Raw genomic sequence first — 16830 nt, forward strand, 5'->3', positions numbered from 1 at the left:
ATCTGTGTGCCTCCAGTTGCTGTTTTGGACACAAAAGACGAAGGAGAAGAAGATTTAGTCTGAAACTGAAGGCTGACAGAGAGCAAGCTTTTTTTCCTTCTACCTTTTTGGTCCCTTGTTTTTTGTAGTTTGAGCTCAGAGCGGCTCACACGTTGGCTCGACGACTTTGTGCGCGCGCGCGTGTGCGCGGGATGCCCCCGGCGGCGGTCCGGGTCCGGTTCAGGCGGACACACCTCTGACAGTCCGCCCCAGAAGCGCCAGCAGGACCAGGGTGGATCCGGACGGGACGGAACCATGTCACGTCCGACCTCCGAACTGCTGCTGGCGGGTTTCATCTTCAGGCTTCTGCTGCCATTCAGCCTCACCGCAGGTTTGCCATAACTTTTTGGCCTCAGTCGTTTCATTTTTCACATCATGACAGAATTCTTGTCAAATGTCGTGTCCATTTGTTCATTTGGGTCGAATATTGATCGACATTAAGATGACAAACTCATCAATACTCCTGTTGCTCTTTGCACCTGACATTTGAGACAACATTAATAATTCACAAATTAATAAACATCGTCCACGTTGTTTTTAGCATTAAAAGGTCACAAGCACGCACGTACTTGTGCTTAGTGCTTCATGGCAGACAAATTGAACAACAGCCTCAAAAGTTCAGCACAACTGATGTGCCTTGTCCCCTTTAGGGATTTTGAGTATATATGAATAAATAAAAATATGAAAATTCTGATGAATGATTCAGTGCTGTATTTTTGTATTCTCTTGTCAACATTTCGACATCTATGTTGTGTCACGTTTGGGGGGTGTCAGAGGCAGGACCCAAATGCAGGGGGCAACAAAAACAAGACAAGGTAGGGATGCAAGTAAAAAAGGGATTTAATTAACAGAGGCAAACAAGGTACTCTATGAAAATAACGAAATTAACAAGAGCCAAAAAACAGACGAAAGCAACAAAAACAGGAGGGAAACAAGACATGGCATGGACGGCAATATGGGATGACTAGACAGCAACAATGACTCAACAAGAACTGAAAAAAAGCAGCGTAACTAAATACACATGGTAACGAGATAACAACAGACAACCTGGGCAAGATACAAGAGGCTTGGGGAGCTGATTGGTCAACACACTGGGAAGGGAAGACACACTCAGGTGGACGTGGTAAGACATATAACGAGACAAGAAAAGAGACAATGAATACATGACAAATAACCAAAAACACCAAAAGAAAACAAAATTCCACCCCCACAGAACCAAAACATGACATGTTGAAACTTCTCCAAAGCACAAAGTTGAGTTAATAGTTGCCATGTAACAGTGAGTTCAATGGAGCATGTATGCTAGGCTAACAAGCTAGCAAAAGTGTAATTAACCACAATTGTAATATTTGATTCATCTTTTTTTTTTTTTGATGAACCAATCAGATTGAAATCCCTTTTTAATTTCGATCTCTTGAAAAACAGGAAATTCTTTCACATTGTTAACGTACAACTCTGATGACGATTCCGTTACAAAAAAAAAAAAAAAATAAATCAGATGTTTGCAAACGTCTTATTTTAAAACAAAACAAAACAAAACAAAACAAAGAAAATCAGTCTGCTTTCAGGGACGACTACAGTCTTCCCTCGCTATAACGCGGTTCACTTTTCGCGGTCTCGCTGTATCGCGGATTTTTTTTTAAGTGCAATTTTGCATATTTTTTTGCAATAATATACCCATTTTATAAAATTTATGAAGTTTTGAACATTATCAATGTTTGAACAAGAGAGAAATTTGAGAACATGTAAATGCCTCAATGAGAAAAGTGTCTAAATTGTGTGGTAGGGGATTTTAGAGCCTTAAAACATTTATAAGAATTGTAAAACATAAAGCTAACTACTTCGCGGATTTCATTTACTGCGGGTATTTTTTGGAACCTAACCCCAGCGGAAAACGAGGGAACACTGTACAGAAATTAAAATGCTCAATACCAATTTATTTTTCAGATCGATACCAGTATGAGCTACTCAACTCTCGAGTACCGATACAAAGTACTGATAACACTAGTACTTTTTGATTTAAAAAAAAAAAAAAATCAAACAAAATCAATTATGTAACTTTAAAGAAAGACCTATATATCAAAATCAATACCTGGTATTGGTAATCACCCTGCCGAATCAAAATAGTCAATTAATAATCGATTAGTTGTCGATTAATCGACAAATTGTGTCACCTCCGTGTGTGATTGACAGGTTAGCGGTCCTGTCTGACTCCGCCTCTTGCGAAAAGTTCAATTGCAGACACACACACACATGATGTCATGTTGTAGCTATTAGCACATTAACACATCTCACTTATTAACAACAAAGGAGTTAATGCGTGCTAGCATCTTGCTGTGTGCGTGTGTGTTTGTTCGTAATCGTCCTTCAGTTGACGGACTCGTTAGCAGCCCACGAGCTGTTGTCGGATAGTCCAGAACTTTCTGTGGCTGCACGGAGCCTTTTAGCGCCTCACATTCCAAACCGAGGGGGAGGTGTGTGTGTGTGTGTGCGTGCGGTGAGCAGTGTGTCAACACGCTCACAACCAGATGTTGTTACCTGGGAAAGTGGGAGCAGTGTGTGGGGGTGTGTATGTGCGCGTGTGAGGAGGGGGGAGGGGAAGCAAAACAAGGCCTTCTTTCGTGCGTTCTTGTGAAAACTTTTCAGGCTGCTTCCAAATCAAGAAAGTTGATGTCGTCATGTTTGTGTGTGTGCGCGCGCTGCTGACTTTGTTGCCGTGTCGACAGGCGCTTTGCTGCGTTTTAACGGCTTCTCGCTGGTTTACGTCCTCCTGCTGCTCCTGCTGCCCCTGCTGCCCCTGCTGCCCGAACCCAGCGCCAGCTCCCTCAACACAGGTACCGCCACTAGTGCGCCACCCTCACGTCACACCCACTTGGGGGGGCGGAGTCATACGGCCCGCTCCCATCTTTACTCCCACCGATCTGCGTTCAAAGAGTTCTAGAATATTTTTCTTGAACACATTTTTCCCTTTTTTCCATTTTAATTATGGGTGTTATACCCTGTGTTACCAGAGTTACCTTAAAAATGTAACTAGTTACTTGACTGATTACTTGATTTAAAAAGAAAGTTAGATTACAAGTTTGTATAATAGTTAGATTGAGCAGATACTACGGAAGCGTATTGCATTCACTTGAAAAACAAAACAAAACTGTTTTTCTGATTAATTTCTTTGAGGAGCTTTGTTTTTTGGAGTATTTGTTTTTCTGTTTTTCTGAGTAATTTTTTTTCTGTTTTTCCTGAATCTTTTTTTATGACAGAAAAAAATATTCAGAAAAACAAACAAAAAAATTACTCAGAAAAACAGGGGGAAAAAAATTATTATATACAATTTTTTTTTCTGTTTTTTGGATTTTTTTCTATTTTACTGAATATTTTTGTGTCATAAAAAAATACTCTGAAAAAAATGGGGAAAAAATAATTATATATAATTTTTTTCAGAATATATATATATTTTTTAAATTATGTTTTTCCCCCTGTTCTTCTGAGTAATTTTGTTTTTCAGTTTTTCGGAATATTTTTTTTTAAGACAGAAAAAAAAATATTCAGTAAGACAGAAAAAAAATACTCAAAAAAACAAAGCTCCCCCCCCAAAAAATAGTCCGAAAAACATTTTTTTATTTTTATTTTATTTCAAGTGAATGCAATACGCTTCCGTAAGATACCGACCAACCTGGTTAACATAAAAAAAAACTTTTTGCCACTTAATTTTAAGTGACATTTAAGAACAGAGTTTGTTTTTTTATTAAAAAAAATAATACTGACAGCAACCATTTTGACTTATTTTAATGTGCAAGTTTGCAAACAAATTTGCTGCTTGTTTTTAAGTTAAAAAATAAAAAGAGACTTTCTAGACTTCTATTAACACAATTATTTTTTTTAAATAATTTCTAAAAATAAAAGTAGTCTTATTTAATTGACAATTGAATTGATTGTTGTACTGTAATGGCAAAATTCAACATTTATGATTAGAGATGAGGCACACAAAAAGACATGCACACCCCCCCACACACACCCACACGCATTGCAGAGTTTGTCAGTTTCTTCCTTCCTGAGGAAAGCAAAAGAATAGACACTCAATCTGAGACGCACACACAAACACGCACGCGCGCTCACGTTGCATGTCGCGGCGCGTCAGATGATTTGGCCCGAGGAAATAAAAAGAATAGAGTCGGCGACTCGCTGACGAATGAGTCACAGTGTGATATCACTTCCTGTTTTGGTTGGAAAGGAATGAGTCCTTGGGTGACATCACAAGGAGGCGTAGCCTAAAGTGATGCCAGAAAAATCTCACAGCAGGCCATCGACCGGAATGTCACAAAAAGTAAAACTCAACGGGTTGCAACTACTTGTTATTTTAATAATCTGTTAATCTTTCTGACTTTTTTTTTTTTAAATAACATACATGACTACCGAATCAGGAAATGGATTATAATTTCTCTGAAATGATTAAATCCCACCTTAGACAGATTGCAGTTCAAGTTTTCTTTTTTATTCATTTATCTTTCAACTTCAATTAAAACTTTGTAATTTTCACATAATTTATCTTTCAATTTACTTCATAAACATTCAGCTTAGCATTCAGCTTTCAGCATTCCCACACAATTTTTCCAGAAATTGCACTTAGTCCAGGTCTGCTATTTCATTCCTCACACTTAGACTTGCTACTCCTTCCACATTTTTCGACAGATTCTCACCAGTCCAATTTCAATATGTTCCATAAATTCACGGCAAGCGTGCTTGCATTTTTCTCATTCCAAGAATATACAGCTTTTCCAAAATTAAAAATAGTGCAACCATAAATTCACTATTAATTTCCAACGGAAAATTCAACGTAACAGATTCAGTTTATTCCTATTTGACATTTAAAACATTCACCTCCATCAATTGGCCTTGGGATCTTCAACAGGGCAAAAAAATCCCACTTAGCAAACATTTTTCATCTTTAAAATACCAATAAGAAAAAAAATGTAAAAATCATGATTTTATTTTTTTCTCCTCTAATTTCTACAATGTTTGACCGATTCAAACAGTTCCAACTTGGACACGTTCTGCTTGTTCCAAGTCATTGCGTATCATTCAATATAATTTCACATCATTCCACATTTTTTCATTCAGCCTCTTATCCTTCACATGCAATTTCTCCAGAAATTGCATTCTCTAGTTATCAATGAATGTGATAGTTGATGAGCTGTGGCGGAATTGACGACTCGTCAGCTCTTGATGATGCGGTGACAATCGACTCATTGCAAACACAAAACTATGGGAAAATGTATTCACATCCTTTTTGGAGGATGGAAGTGAAAGGGGGATCATTTGATGACACTGCTGGGAAATCAATTGACCGAAAAGGTCAAATGTCAAAGTGGTTGTGATTGGTTTCCTAGGCAACACCAACCGCTGCGTGACGGCAGTTTGTGTGTCCAGTTTCCTCTTCCTGCTGCTGCAGACTTTCTTCCAGATCACCACCGCTACCCTCGCACCCGAGTACAACTGTAAGGCCCGTCTGTCTGGCTCCCATCTGTCTGTCTGTCTCACACATGTCTGGGCTGTCTGCAGGCACCTCCTGGCAGAAGGCGCTGAGTCAGCTGGGCTTAGTGAGGTGAGAAAAAGACGACAAGTTGATCAACATTTGCTCGTCATGGTCACAAATGTGATTATCGTGCCAATCAGCCTGACAGGAAGTGATGCGGCGTCGGCCGTGCGACACATCCTCCCAGACGTGGGTGTGCTGGTGGTCGGCCTGCTGACATGGAGGCTGAGCCTGAGATTGAGCCCCGAAACACACGCGCAGGTCACAACATGCATACACACACACATAAACTAAGCAGGTGTAACCTTGTAAGTCGTCTCCTCTCATTTCTTAACGAGATTTGCCGTGTATTAGTGTGTAACCCAGTAAGCCATTTATTAGCGTAACCTTGTTATGTGACAGACAGACACACGCACGTACACGCTAATGATCAGGTTTCTGGTTCAATGCGTTTGTGGGGCTTGGTCTTCATCACTCATCATCATCATCGTTTTGTACGAGGAAGCTCACGTGACTTTCGCGAGTGGATTGAGGAGGACCACGTGTGTGCTTTGCGTGCGCAGGAATCGCAGGCTTTTTGCGAGGAAGGCGAGGGAACCACCGTCAACAGAATCGCAGCTGAACTGGAAGAGCTGGTCAGCAAGGCCAGGAAGCTGTTGGCAAACGTGATGGCCAGCGGAGGGAAAGTTCTGCTCACGCTTTTGCTTGGACTCACAGGTAACCCGGAGAACCAGGTAGACTTCATCTTTTTGCTTATCTTCCACTTTGAGCAGAATTCCACAAACAGGGAAAAATACATTCAAGAGAATGAGGAATTCCACAAAAAAAAGTTGACGTTCTAAATTGAAACTTTTCAGCTCATTCAGATATCTTGGGAACTCATTGTCAACAAATTCCCCAATTTCCACACGTAAAAAAAAGGTTGTACATGTAGCCCGTGACCCTGAACACGATGGCCTGAAGGTTCCTGGACTTCACATTCCATCCATCCATTTTCTTGACCGCTTATTCCTCACAAGGGTCGCGGGGGGTGCTGGCGCCTATCTCAGCTGGCTCTGGGCAGTAGGCGGGGTACACCCTGAACTGGTCGCCAGCCAATCGCAGGGCACACAGAGACGAACATCCATCCACACGCACAAGCACACCTTGGGACAATTCGGAGCGCTCAATAAACCTGCCATGCATGTCTTTCGAATGTGGGAGGAGACCGGAGTACCCGGAGAAAACCCACGCAGGCACGGGGGAGAACATGCAAACTCCTCCCAGGAAGGCCGGAGCCTGGACTCGAACTCGAGTCCTCAGTACTGGAAAGCAGACGTACTAACCACTAGTCCACCGTGCCACCCGACTTCACATTCCATCAATTGTAATCATTCAACAGCATTTCAGTTGAGCGCTACTCATGAATTGAATGAGTACGTTTACAATCAATAATCCTTTCCAAACCCGAATGGCCATGTAAATACACAAAAACAAAACAAAAAAAAGCCAAATAAACTGAATAAGACCCCTGGGTTACCCTTTTTCTAACCTGAATATTTGGTCATATAAACGCGATCGTGATATCGCCATGGACAAGGCAGAGGACAGTCATCTTACGTTGCCACCGTTACTAACAACTTCTGTTAGGTTTTTCACTGAAAACACTGCAATCAGTGCGTGTTTTACGCCAGGATCCCCGTATGGAATCAATTAATCAATATAATGTGAAAACGCTGCAGCAAAATCAATGTTTTTAAGTTAGGCAGGCTTAGCGAGTGGCAACGCAAGATGGCCGCCAGTGGCTTCAATTCCCTCGATGGCGAGTAACCGACATTGTTATCCCATTTATATATAAGTCCATTGGTATCTCCATTGAACGGAACTTTGGTTTGTGATCTGTGCATGCGCTATTCACAAGGAATCTTGTATTGTAGTACTTGTATGCTTGGCGGCCATCTTACATTGCCACTCGTTAAGCTCACTTACCTTAAATATAATGATTTCTCCACGGCGTTTTCACTTTTTTTTTTTCTGTCTCTGTGACAAAAATCCCACAGTGTGTGTACAAACAAACATATGCGTGTATATAAGTCCGTGCATCTAGCATGCAACCCGCCGGAATTACGCAGAGGTAAATAAACATGGCGACGCAGAACAGAACCACACTTTAGGAATGAGTAGGAAGCCGGCTACTTTATAAGTGTGGTGAGTGACAAGAATATAATGACGTCCATTTGTGTAATGACGTCTTTGCATCGCTGTTTAGATCAGCATATGCACACAGAAAGGAAAAACTGTCTGCTCTCGAATTTAAATGGCTTATCCCAAATGTTTCAGAAACAGGAATTTTGACCTTAATCCAAATAGTGAGTGTATGTAAATGTATTGTGATAACAAGCGTAGCCTTTTCCGCCTCCCTCCTTCCAGGTGTGGTGCTGCCGTCACTCTCCTCGCTCCCCTACCTGCTTTCCTTTCAGCTGGTGTGCACTTGGTGGGCTTGGAGAGGTCAGCTCCCCCCGCTGCTCTTCAGGGCTCTCTCGTTGATGTCACTCTTGTATTCCGCCGCCCATTTCCTGCTCGTCTACGCCTACCAGCTACCGTCGCTACAGGAGGCGTGGCCTCCCAACCATACCTCCGCCAGGTAAAACACAAAAACAAAGGCGAAGGTGAGAATGAGCATGAAGCAGAAGTTGTATGACTCATGTTGAATCAGGAAAACAATGAAGTCATTTCATGATGCAACTCAAACACAGGTTTGCTTTGTCTTTTGTGTTGCTAAAAAAAAGAAAAGAAAAAAAAAATGAAAAAAATAATGCGGTTGTGTAGGAAAATGAAAACAATTCCACAAAAATATAGGATATCATATTAGTGCAGCATTCTCACCTTCTGTGCTAACGGATTGCTTGATTGATGGATTGCTTGATGGATGGCGCAGCTTGTTCGGCCTGGTGCCTCTGGTGTCGGTGGACTGCGCTGCCCCCTGGAGGATGCAAGTCAACCCGCAGCTTAGCTGGTTTCACTTTGTCAGTCCTCTGATGCTCGTGACGCTCTACCACGTCGTGGCTGGCCTGCGGAGGAACCAGGTGATTACACAGAAAACTAAAAGAAGGCAAACAAGGACACGGGTCATTCTATGCCAAGTCACCCCCCCAAAAAAAACGAACATTTTAACCAAGCAGATTTAAATTGAGTACTTATTGAGGGCACAAAACTATACTGTATCTTAAATTTGAGGTTAGTCGGATCAGGGGTTTGGGATCTAATGTCCGCCTAATTTTGACATTTTCAGCAAAAACGTTCTTCCTCTGAACCCTAAAATAATCTCTGAAACTTTAATATGTTTCAGAGAACACTATGTTAAGGCCATGTAATCCACATTTACAGATTTGTAATCCTTGTTGAATTTACTTTCCAACACTACCTGTTTTGTGAAGATTGACCCAGTAGTTCCTGAGATATAAGGGTTCAACGGAAGGTCTCTTTTTGGCCATAGCGCCCACACCCCTCCTCCGATTGACCTAAAATTTGAGATTTAGTGTTGTGCCATCGCTATCAACAAGTACACCGAGTTTCATTAAAATCTAAAACTGATTGGTTAAACCCAGTGGGTGATTTTGGCATGGAACGATCCCAGACAGGGATGGTCAAATGCTATTGGCTGAGAGGCATCACATGGTTGTGAAAGTTGTCCTTCTTCAGCTGTTGGATGGCGGCGGGGCACAGGGCACAAACAAAATGGACTCCGGCAGCTGCGACGTCAGCAGTGATGTTATCGACACCACCGATGAGATCATCAGCGATGAGGTCATCAGTGATGAAATCAGAAGTGACATGACAGCTGAGAGGCGGCGAGATCTGTGGAGAGCATCTCATGACAGGAGCAACTATAGAGATGTACATTTTGCGACGGGAGCATAATTATGATTATTGTGATTATTCTAATTCCATTTCAGACATGTTACGTGTCTTAAATGGAGTCTGTGGCCATTTCAGCCCCTAGATTCTTCCGGACTGGATAGTCCCTCGGAGTCTTTGGCCCCGCCCACACAGAGCACAGCCCTGGAGTTGGACACGCCTCACAACTCCTTCAGCCAATCAGGTGAGCACAAGCGACGGCCATTCAGTGAATGAAGAAATAATTTCTTCCATGCCAATACTTGTTGCATGTCCCTGCCGCAGACACGTTGGAGACATGTGCGTTCGAAGGTGACGACGTGGCCGGATGGGCTGAGGATGCGGAAGCGTCAGGTGGATCGGGCGTGGCTGCGGTGGCGTTCGGCTTCCTCCTCAAGCAGAGTTACATTGGTGCGCTGATGGCCATGATGGCCTGGTCCATCACGTACGTGTCGTGGCTGACGTGCGTACTACTGCTGTGGTCGTGTGCGCTGTGGATGACGCGTGAGCGGCGGCGCTACACGCTGGCATCCTCGCCGTGGTTGGTGGCATACGGCAACCTGCTGCTCGTCCTGCAGTACGTCTTCAGCTTTGCCACTGTCCGTCAGGTCCCGGGACTCTTTCCTAAACAGGACGATCCCTGCCGGGAGCTAGCATCAAAAGTAGGAGGACTCTGACATAGGTTTGTCGTCAGATTGTGCGAGTGTGATGATGTCGTGACGTTTGCGGTGTTCTTTGCAGCTCGTGTGCCTGATGACCTTCTGGCTGCTACTGCGTCAGGCTCGTACAGAGAAAATAGCACGACAGAACGACCGACAGGCAAACTCCCACCTGTCCACCATCACCATCCACATCCAAGGTAAAAACATCTCCGGCGGCCGCTACGTCCTGGAGTCTGACTGCTGGTTTAACTGGTTCGTGGATTCCAGATGAGAAGATAAAAGAGATTTGCTACGAGAAAGTTCTTCTGATGAAAGGAGGCGTTCAGATGGATGCTCTGGTTGCAGTGGTTACCAGGATGTTCGTCAAATACTGGATCTACGTCTGCGGAACAATGTTTTTTTTCGTTAGTTTTGAGGGCAAAATGGTCCTTTACAAGGTGATCTACATGGTTATGTTCCTGTGCTGTGTGGCCCTCTACCAGGTAGGAGCCCTTTGCCATGACTCCAGTTACTTAGCAAAGCAGCTAACACTTGCGGATTGATCCTATGCCTTCTTCCATCTCTGCAGTTGAACTATGAAAAGTGGCGAGCCTGGTTGCGTGGCTTTTGGGTAGCTGTGGTGGTTTACTCCATGTTGGTTCTCTTTCTGGTCTACACATTCCAGTTCCCCTCGTCCCTCCACACCTGGACCTACTACACTGGACTCAGCACTCACAGGTTTGTGCCTGGGGAGATCCACGTCCACCACTTGGAAATTTGTAAGTTCTCGTGTCTTCTGCCCCTCCAGGTTGGAGGATCTGGGTTTGAAGAAGTTCTCGGTTCCAGTCCTCTTTACAAGGATCTTCATCCCCACAGCTTTTCTGCTGGTGCGGATTGACAAATGGGACTGGATGTTGTCAAAATGCTAATGCTAATGCTGCCTTTCCATTTTGAAGGTGTGTATTGTTCACCTGCACTACTTCCATGAGCCATTCCTCCAGCTGACCGACCTCAAGACTGTCGTGGACACGCATAACAGCACTATCACAAGGTAAAACGCATGATTTGCAATGGAACGACCCTTCAAGTTGCTTGTTTTCGTTGAATATGTCACCTGTGCTACATGTCCACTGCCGATCTTCAGGTTGGTCCACTCTGAGGGCAGCCTTGTTGACATGTCAGTGGGAGGAGCTTCTCAGATATTTGCAGAGGATGATAAAGTAGGAGTTGTGTCTGAAAAAGAGGAAGAGCTAGAGGAGAAGTGGAGGCAAAGAGAAGAAGACGATGAGGAGGAGGAAAAAGAGTACCCCTGCACATTTGAGGAGGACAGCCTGTCGGCGCACACGACAGGTAAAACGTGCTTATCACAGCTCAGCAAAAACAAGAGGTGGACTGTTGGCTGGTGTGTCCGCAGCGTTGGTGTCTTGGAGATTGGTTGTGGACCGTCTCTCCGTTTTGTTCCTGCGCTTCCTCCTCTCCCTGCAGCGCCTGCAGCGCCTCCTCTGGTGGATACTGGAACTTCACATTGTGAAAATCGTCTCCTCCTACATGATCTGGATGTCGGTGAAGGAGGTCCGTTAAGTGCGCCACTGTCTGTTGTCCTGCTGTCTGCGCGTTTGCCTCACCACTACGACTCTCTCTTTCCAGGTGTGTGTGTTTAACCTGCTGTTTGTGGGGTGTGTGGGTGTGGCTCTGCCCTGCCGGGCCTGGCGCCCCCTGCTGGCAGGAGTGTGCACCGTGTGGACATGCGTGGTGGCCATTTGTAAGATGTTGTACCAGCTCAACATTGTCCAGCCCAACACGTCCAACTGCACCATGGTAACTCATCTGTCTGTCTGTCTGGTTGTTGGCGTCGCTGGCTGTCTCACTGGCATGTGTGTTGATGTGTCTCAAAATCGGACAGTGAGGGACGAAGTGGAGTCCAAAATTGTGTCAACATTTGCAGGCTGGGTCCTCCAAAGGCTCCAGAAGTGTCAAATCCAGGCCCAGAAAGTAAAAACCATGCCACAGTTGGGCTCTAGTCACAGTTGCTTCTCCTGAACCGGCTCGTTTGGTTGAGTTGAAGATGTCACTGTAGGTAAACTCAAACTGTGGAAGGATTTTTACTTTGTGGACCTAGATTTTACACATCTTGAAGCTCCTCATGTAAACTCAGCCAAGTCCAAATGTGAGGTTCCTTTGTGAGATACAAATGCAGCACTGTCTGTCTTTAGCCAGGTAACTCCACTATCAACGTGTCTACCTCAGTCTTGTATGCTGCTCCGATTGATCCGGCCCAATGGGTGGGTCTTCGCAAATATGAGGGAAAATTGCTGGACTACTTGAAGGTGAGAGCGGGTGACATGGCCTGCATCTTTTTGCCGCTACACCCGTTGGATGGCATCATTTGAACTTGTTTCCGCAGTACAACCTGATGATGCTGGCACTCTTAGCCTTCGAGGTGACCGTTTACAGACACCAGGAACTCTACCGTCTGCGCCGCAACAAAGTCCCACCTCCAACCAGAACTTTGTTCCATGACATTAGCAGGCGTCACCTGGATCAAAGCGTGCTGAGCTGCGCCAAATACTTTCTCAATTACTTCTTTTACAAGTTTGGCCTGGAGGTGAGCGACTGGCCGCACAAACTGGAGCGTCATGAAAAATGTCCTGAGAAAATAGCTTGAAAATGTCTGTGTGTCAGACCTGCTTCCTGTTGGCAGTCAACGTGATTGGCCAGCGGATGGATCTGTTTGCCGTAGGCCACGCCTTCGGCCTCATCGGCGTCCTGTCAAGGCGCAGCAGGAAGCGTATTAGTGCGCTCTGGCCAAAGTACTGCTACTTCCTGTCAGCGCTCTTGTGCCTCCAGTATCTATTGTGTATTGGATTCCCGCCTGCTGCATGCAAAGGTAAAAGCTCACCACTGGTGCCCACATGCTACCAGGCGAAAGGAACATTTTGAATTTTGAATGAATTTTGAACAATACGAGTCCTAACCCAAACTCTCAGCCCTAAACTGAACCACAATCCTTGAAATGAGAAGGGAATTTTGTTGTTGAAAAATGTGAAATATATAGATAAAAAATGTGATTTTTTTTGTATGTGGGAATTGGAGGAATGTAGGGAAGGAAACGGATCCCAAGGTGAATTGAATGAATGGAAGCAAATTGTTGAATGTCTCATTAGAAAAAATAAATGGGGATTTGGGGGGTGAAAAATGTTGTATTATGGGAAAACTGTGAACATTTTGAATGAGTAAAGCATGAATATGTGGAACATGTTGAAATTGGAATGGTTTGAATTGGCCAAGAAATGTAGTACCGTAGTAGTTGAAGGACATTTAACGGCAGGATAAGTACAAGTAGAATAATGTGTGAATTCTCTCCTTGTAAATTGTGGGAAAACTGTCAACGTTTGGAATGAGAAAAATAATAGCCCGCAAAACGTTAATTTTTTAGAATGGAAGTTAGAATGGTTTGAATCGGTCGAGAAATGTAGAAATAGTTACAGGACGAAAAACGGTGGAATAAGAAAGTTAAATGTTTAAATGCTTTCAGGAGTCACAAGTGGTTAGCACATCAGCCTCACAGTTCTGATAATCCTCATTTGTTCACGATTGTCCAGTTGAGTTGCATCACTCGGTCTATGACAGACCTCATTAGGATAAGTGCTACGACAAGAAATGTCCTTTAGGAAAGCACAAAATCTCAAAGTGTTATCTATATAAATGTATGTGCTACCTTCTGTCTCAGATTATCCATGGCGGCCACCGACATCCAACATGGATTCCAACGTGGTCAAATGGCTTTTCCTGCCAGATCACCTGACGCCCCCAAATCCCCTCTTCCTCCTCTGTAAGGTGGTCCGCAAAATCCTCTTGCTCCTTGAAGCAAATGAGAACAAGAAAGAACAGTGTTTGTGTCTGTATGTGGTCCAGATGACTTCCTGCTCTTGCTGGGCGCCTCACTGCAGCTTCAGGTGTTCGAGGACGAGCGTCACGCCGTCGCCCGGGCACTGGCGGGAGACAACGGCGAGCCGGACATAGAAGACGGGCACATCTTTGATCCAATACGAAGGCTCCGTCATAGCACTGTCCCTGATTTCATGCTGTGCAGGTGAGCAACAGAAACTTCCTGTTTGCCTTCAGATGTCTCCATGTATTGACCTTCTGACGCCTGTGTGCAGGTCTTACCTGGATATGATGAAGATCATCATTTTCAGCTACATGTTCTGGTTCGTCCTCACCATCATCTTCATCACCGGAACCACCAGGTGAGAGAATGAAAGAGACTGTGTGTGACACGGTCGGTCAAACCACAAAGCAGACGCACAGCACTGATGGAAAACCTCTACGGTTTTATTCTAACAAAGTGTTGGTGTCGAGTCTCGTTCGAGTTTGTTTCTATTTCTCTTGCAGGATCAGCATTTTCTGCATGGGCTACCTAGTGGCATGTTTCTACTTCCTGTTGGTGGGCGGAGACCTATTGCTTAAACCCGTTGGCTCCATCCTGGTTTATTGGGACTGTCTAATTGGCTACAACGTCTTCGTCATCACCATGAAGAACATCCTATCCGTACGTCTGTGATTCTCAGTCGTTCAGGTCAAAATTGGGACAACTGGATTAACACCTAACATTTTTAACTGATTGGATTAAAGATCAAATCTACTCATTATCCCTGAAGAGTCCGGTTGCTTCCAACTACTGTGAATTCTGACCGTACGCGATGACTCGTTTAATTGCTGCAGATCTTGGCGTGTGGTTTCATCAAGTCGCTGGTTGTCAACCACTGCTGGCTGGTTCAGCTTTTCAGCTTGGCCTGCACCATCCGAGGATACGCCAAGCGTAAGTATGCCGTCCGTCTGTCCGTCAGTCGCCTCGCTCGCCGCCATTGTTCAACTGGGTGTCGTCTTGGCAGCGGCGCAGCACAGCAGTAAACAGTGCGAACTTCCCAGCGACGAGGCGGGAATTATCTGGGATGGGGTGTGCTTCTGCTTCCTCTTACTGCAACGGAGGGTCTTCAGGAGTCACTACTTCCTCTATGTGGTGCTGGACCTTCAAAACACTCAACTGCTGGCCTCCAGGTAAAATAACAGGGTTGTAGTCCAACCCACCTTAATCGAGTCCAAGGGAAGTTTGAGTCACAAATGGCCGAGTCCAAGTCAAGACCGAGTCAAACTACACACACAAAAAAACAAAAAACAAACAAACTGTGTGCTTTGGCGATCATGATCAAGTTAACCAATCAGATGGCTTGCTGCTCGGTAGCCAATCTCAATGCTGGTCTATTTTGATCATCTGAAAAACTTTATTTCAAGTTTCTTTTGAAGGCGGACGTTAAATTTCAGGAATAAAAATATAGCTGCACACTGTGCCAGATACCAAGTAGTCCGACTCAAGTCCGAGACAACAACAAAAATAAATAAAAAAACGTGTTGAGTCCAAGTCCGGACTCGAAGACTACAGTCCTGTAAAATACAGATGTGATTCATATACACATGCATGTGCGCACGTGACACTCATCATCTTGTTTTGTAGGGGAGCGGAGCTCTTTGAGGCGTCCACCGTGAAAGCCGTGCGAGCAAGACTAGAAGTGGAGAAGACATCCATGGATCTGTTGAAGAGACAGTAAGACTAATTTCCATGGAAACAGTGACTTACAAATGAGCTTGAAGTGAAAACGTGTGTGCCGAAGTTGTCCGTGGACTCCTTTAAGTGTTGAACGTCGATCTGCGTTTCAGGATGGAAAGGATTAAATGTCGCCAGCAGAAGTTCCGCAGAGGAAAAGAAAAAATGCTCAGTTTGACTCAAAAAAGTTCCCGTAGTGATGGTGTGTAAAGCGTTGGTGTTGCCGCGATAACAATTGAATTGACCCCCTTGAGTTTTTGGATTTCTTTTTTCTTTCAGCTAAGGAAAAGACAAAGGAGAGAGCACAAGGGGATTGGTGGAAGCCGTGGGTGAACCATGCCTCCAGTAAGTCACGTGACCCCGACGTCCTCGCTGCCTCATACTGGGGTTACTGTAACAAATGCTTTGTGTCCGCAGTGGTAAGGAGCGGAGACTACTTCCTGTTTGAGAGTGACAGTCAAGAAGACGAAGATGACAAAAAAGATGAAGAGAAGGAGGAGGAAGGTCCTGACAAATCTGCCTTTCAGGTGTGTCGCGTCCTCTTGCTCATCTTCTTTGAGTTATTTTCCACCTTCTCTTCATGCTCTTCTTCACCATCGTTTTCTCCTCTTCTGTCTCTTCTCCTCCTCCTGAGTACTCATGTCCTTCTCCTGCTCCTAAATATTTTCCTCCTTCACTTCTGCCTCCTCTTCAGTTAGTTTGGTTCTCTTGGTAATGCTTTGCTAATCTTCCTCTTCTTTCTTCATGTCCGACTGGTGTGATGTAGTTTGTGTACCACGCCTGGATAACGGACTCCAGAACTGCCCTGCGAGCTCGTCGCAGCCAGAAGAAAGGGAAGCAGCAGAAGCCCAAACAGAACTTGACATCTTGTGAGCAAAACGGAGAAGAGGAGACGTCAGGTACTTTCACTTGCATAAAGAAAAAACAAACAAAAAAACAGAAAAGTTGAGGAATTAAAGTGAGACTCGTTTTTCTAGCGTGTGGCACTATTGAAGTGACGGAGGACTCGGAGGAGGATGCGGAGAAGGACAAGGAGGAGGGACCGGGTAGGATGACTTAGTGAATGTTGTGGGAAATTGATCGGTGCCTGTTGTAGCAGGCCAAAAGAGGCCGAGGCATAGCAGGGCCATGTTCTATCT

The 16830-nt window shown here is 44.5% G+C and overlaps 2 protein-coding genes across 4 annotated transcripts in view; one reads left to right on the forward strand and one right to left on the reverse strand.

Moving 5' to 3' along the window:
- The window catches only part of gcm2 (glial cells missing transcription factor 2), a 36009-nt gene extending 21691 nt beyond the window's left edge, over positions 1-14318 (reverse strand). Inside the window, exons 1-5 of one of the 2 annotated variants that reach the window (XM_077508971.1) lie at positions 14257-14318; positions 14032-14171; positions 13805-13947; positions 8435-8619; positions 8014-8183 (exon numbers count right to left, since the gene is read on the reverse strand). The gene's annotated coding sequence lies outside the window, so the exon portion shown is untranslated. Of the gene's footprint in view, positions 1-8013; positions 8184-8434; positions 8620-9223; positions 9307-13804; positions 13948-14031; positions 14172-14256 lie in introns of those variants that run through there. The other variant, XM_077508972.1, reaches the window with a different exon arrangement.
- Positions 1-16830, forward strand: part of LOC144009295 (piezo-type mechanosensitive ion channel component 2-like) — a 23352-nt gene continuing 6522 nt past the window's right edge. For both annotated transcript variants that reach the window (XM_077508957.1, XM_077508958.1), the window contains exons 1-34: positions 1-370; positions 2766-2873; positions 5424-5531; positions 5596-5638; positions 5710-5830; positions 6133-6286; positions 7979-8192; positions 8487-8634; positions 9251-9445; positions 9545-9650; positions 9731-10107; positions 10187-10304; positions 10375-10589; positions 10676-10824; positions 10895-10973; positions 11043-11137; positions 11231-11436; positions 11501-11658; positions 11734-11904; positions 12300-12413; positions 12491-12691; positions 12769-12973; positions 13817-13918; positions 14002-14179; positions 14250-14336; positions 14482-14638; positions 14812-14908; positions 14982-15147; positions 15602-15691; positions 15805-15893; positions 15971-16036; positions 16109-16218; positions 16458-16590; positions 16669-16737. In XM_077508957.1, coding sequence (XP_077365083.1) covers positions 295-370; positions 2766-2873; positions 5424-5531; positions 5596-5638; positions 5710-5830; positions 6133-6286; positions 7979-8192; positions 8487-8634; positions 9251-9445; positions 9545-9650; positions 9731-10107; positions 10187-10304; positions 10375-10589; positions 10676-10824; positions 10895-10973; positions 11043-11137; positions 11231-11436; positions 11501-11658; positions 11734-11904; positions 12300-12413; positions 12491-12691; positions 12769-12973; positions 13817-13918; positions 14002-14179; positions 14250-14336; positions 14482-14638; positions 14812-14908; positions 14982-15147; positions 15602-15691; positions 15805-15893; positions 15971-16036; positions 16109-16218; positions 16458-16590; positions 16669-16737 — 4705 coding nt within the window. In that variant the 5' untranslated portion in view covers positions 1-294. The remainder of the gene's footprint in view (positions 371-2765; positions 2874-5423; positions 5532-5595; positions 5639-5709; positions 5831-6132; positions 6287-7978; positions 8193-8486; positions 8635-9250; positions 9446-9544; positions 9651-9730; positions 10108-10186; positions 10305-10374; positions 10590-10675; positions 10825-10894; positions 10974-11042; positions 11138-11230; positions 11437-11500; positions 11659-11733; positions 11905-12299; positions 12414-12490; positions 12692-12768; positions 12974-13816; positions 13919-14001; positions 14180-14249; positions 14337-14481; positions 14639-14811; positions 14909-14981; positions 15148-15601; positions 15692-15804; positions 15894-15970; positions 16037-16108; positions 16219-16457; positions 16591-16668; positions 16738-16830) is intronic.

This window comes from Festucalex cinctus, chromosome 20, assembly GCF_051991245.1.
Source record: "Festucalex cinctus isolate MCC-2025b chromosome 20, RoL_Fcin_1.0, whole genome shotgun sequence".
In the NCBI taxonomy this organism is placed as follows: Eukaryota; Metazoa; Chordata; class Actinopteri; order Syngnathiformes; family Syngnathidae; genus Festucalex; species Festucalex cinctus.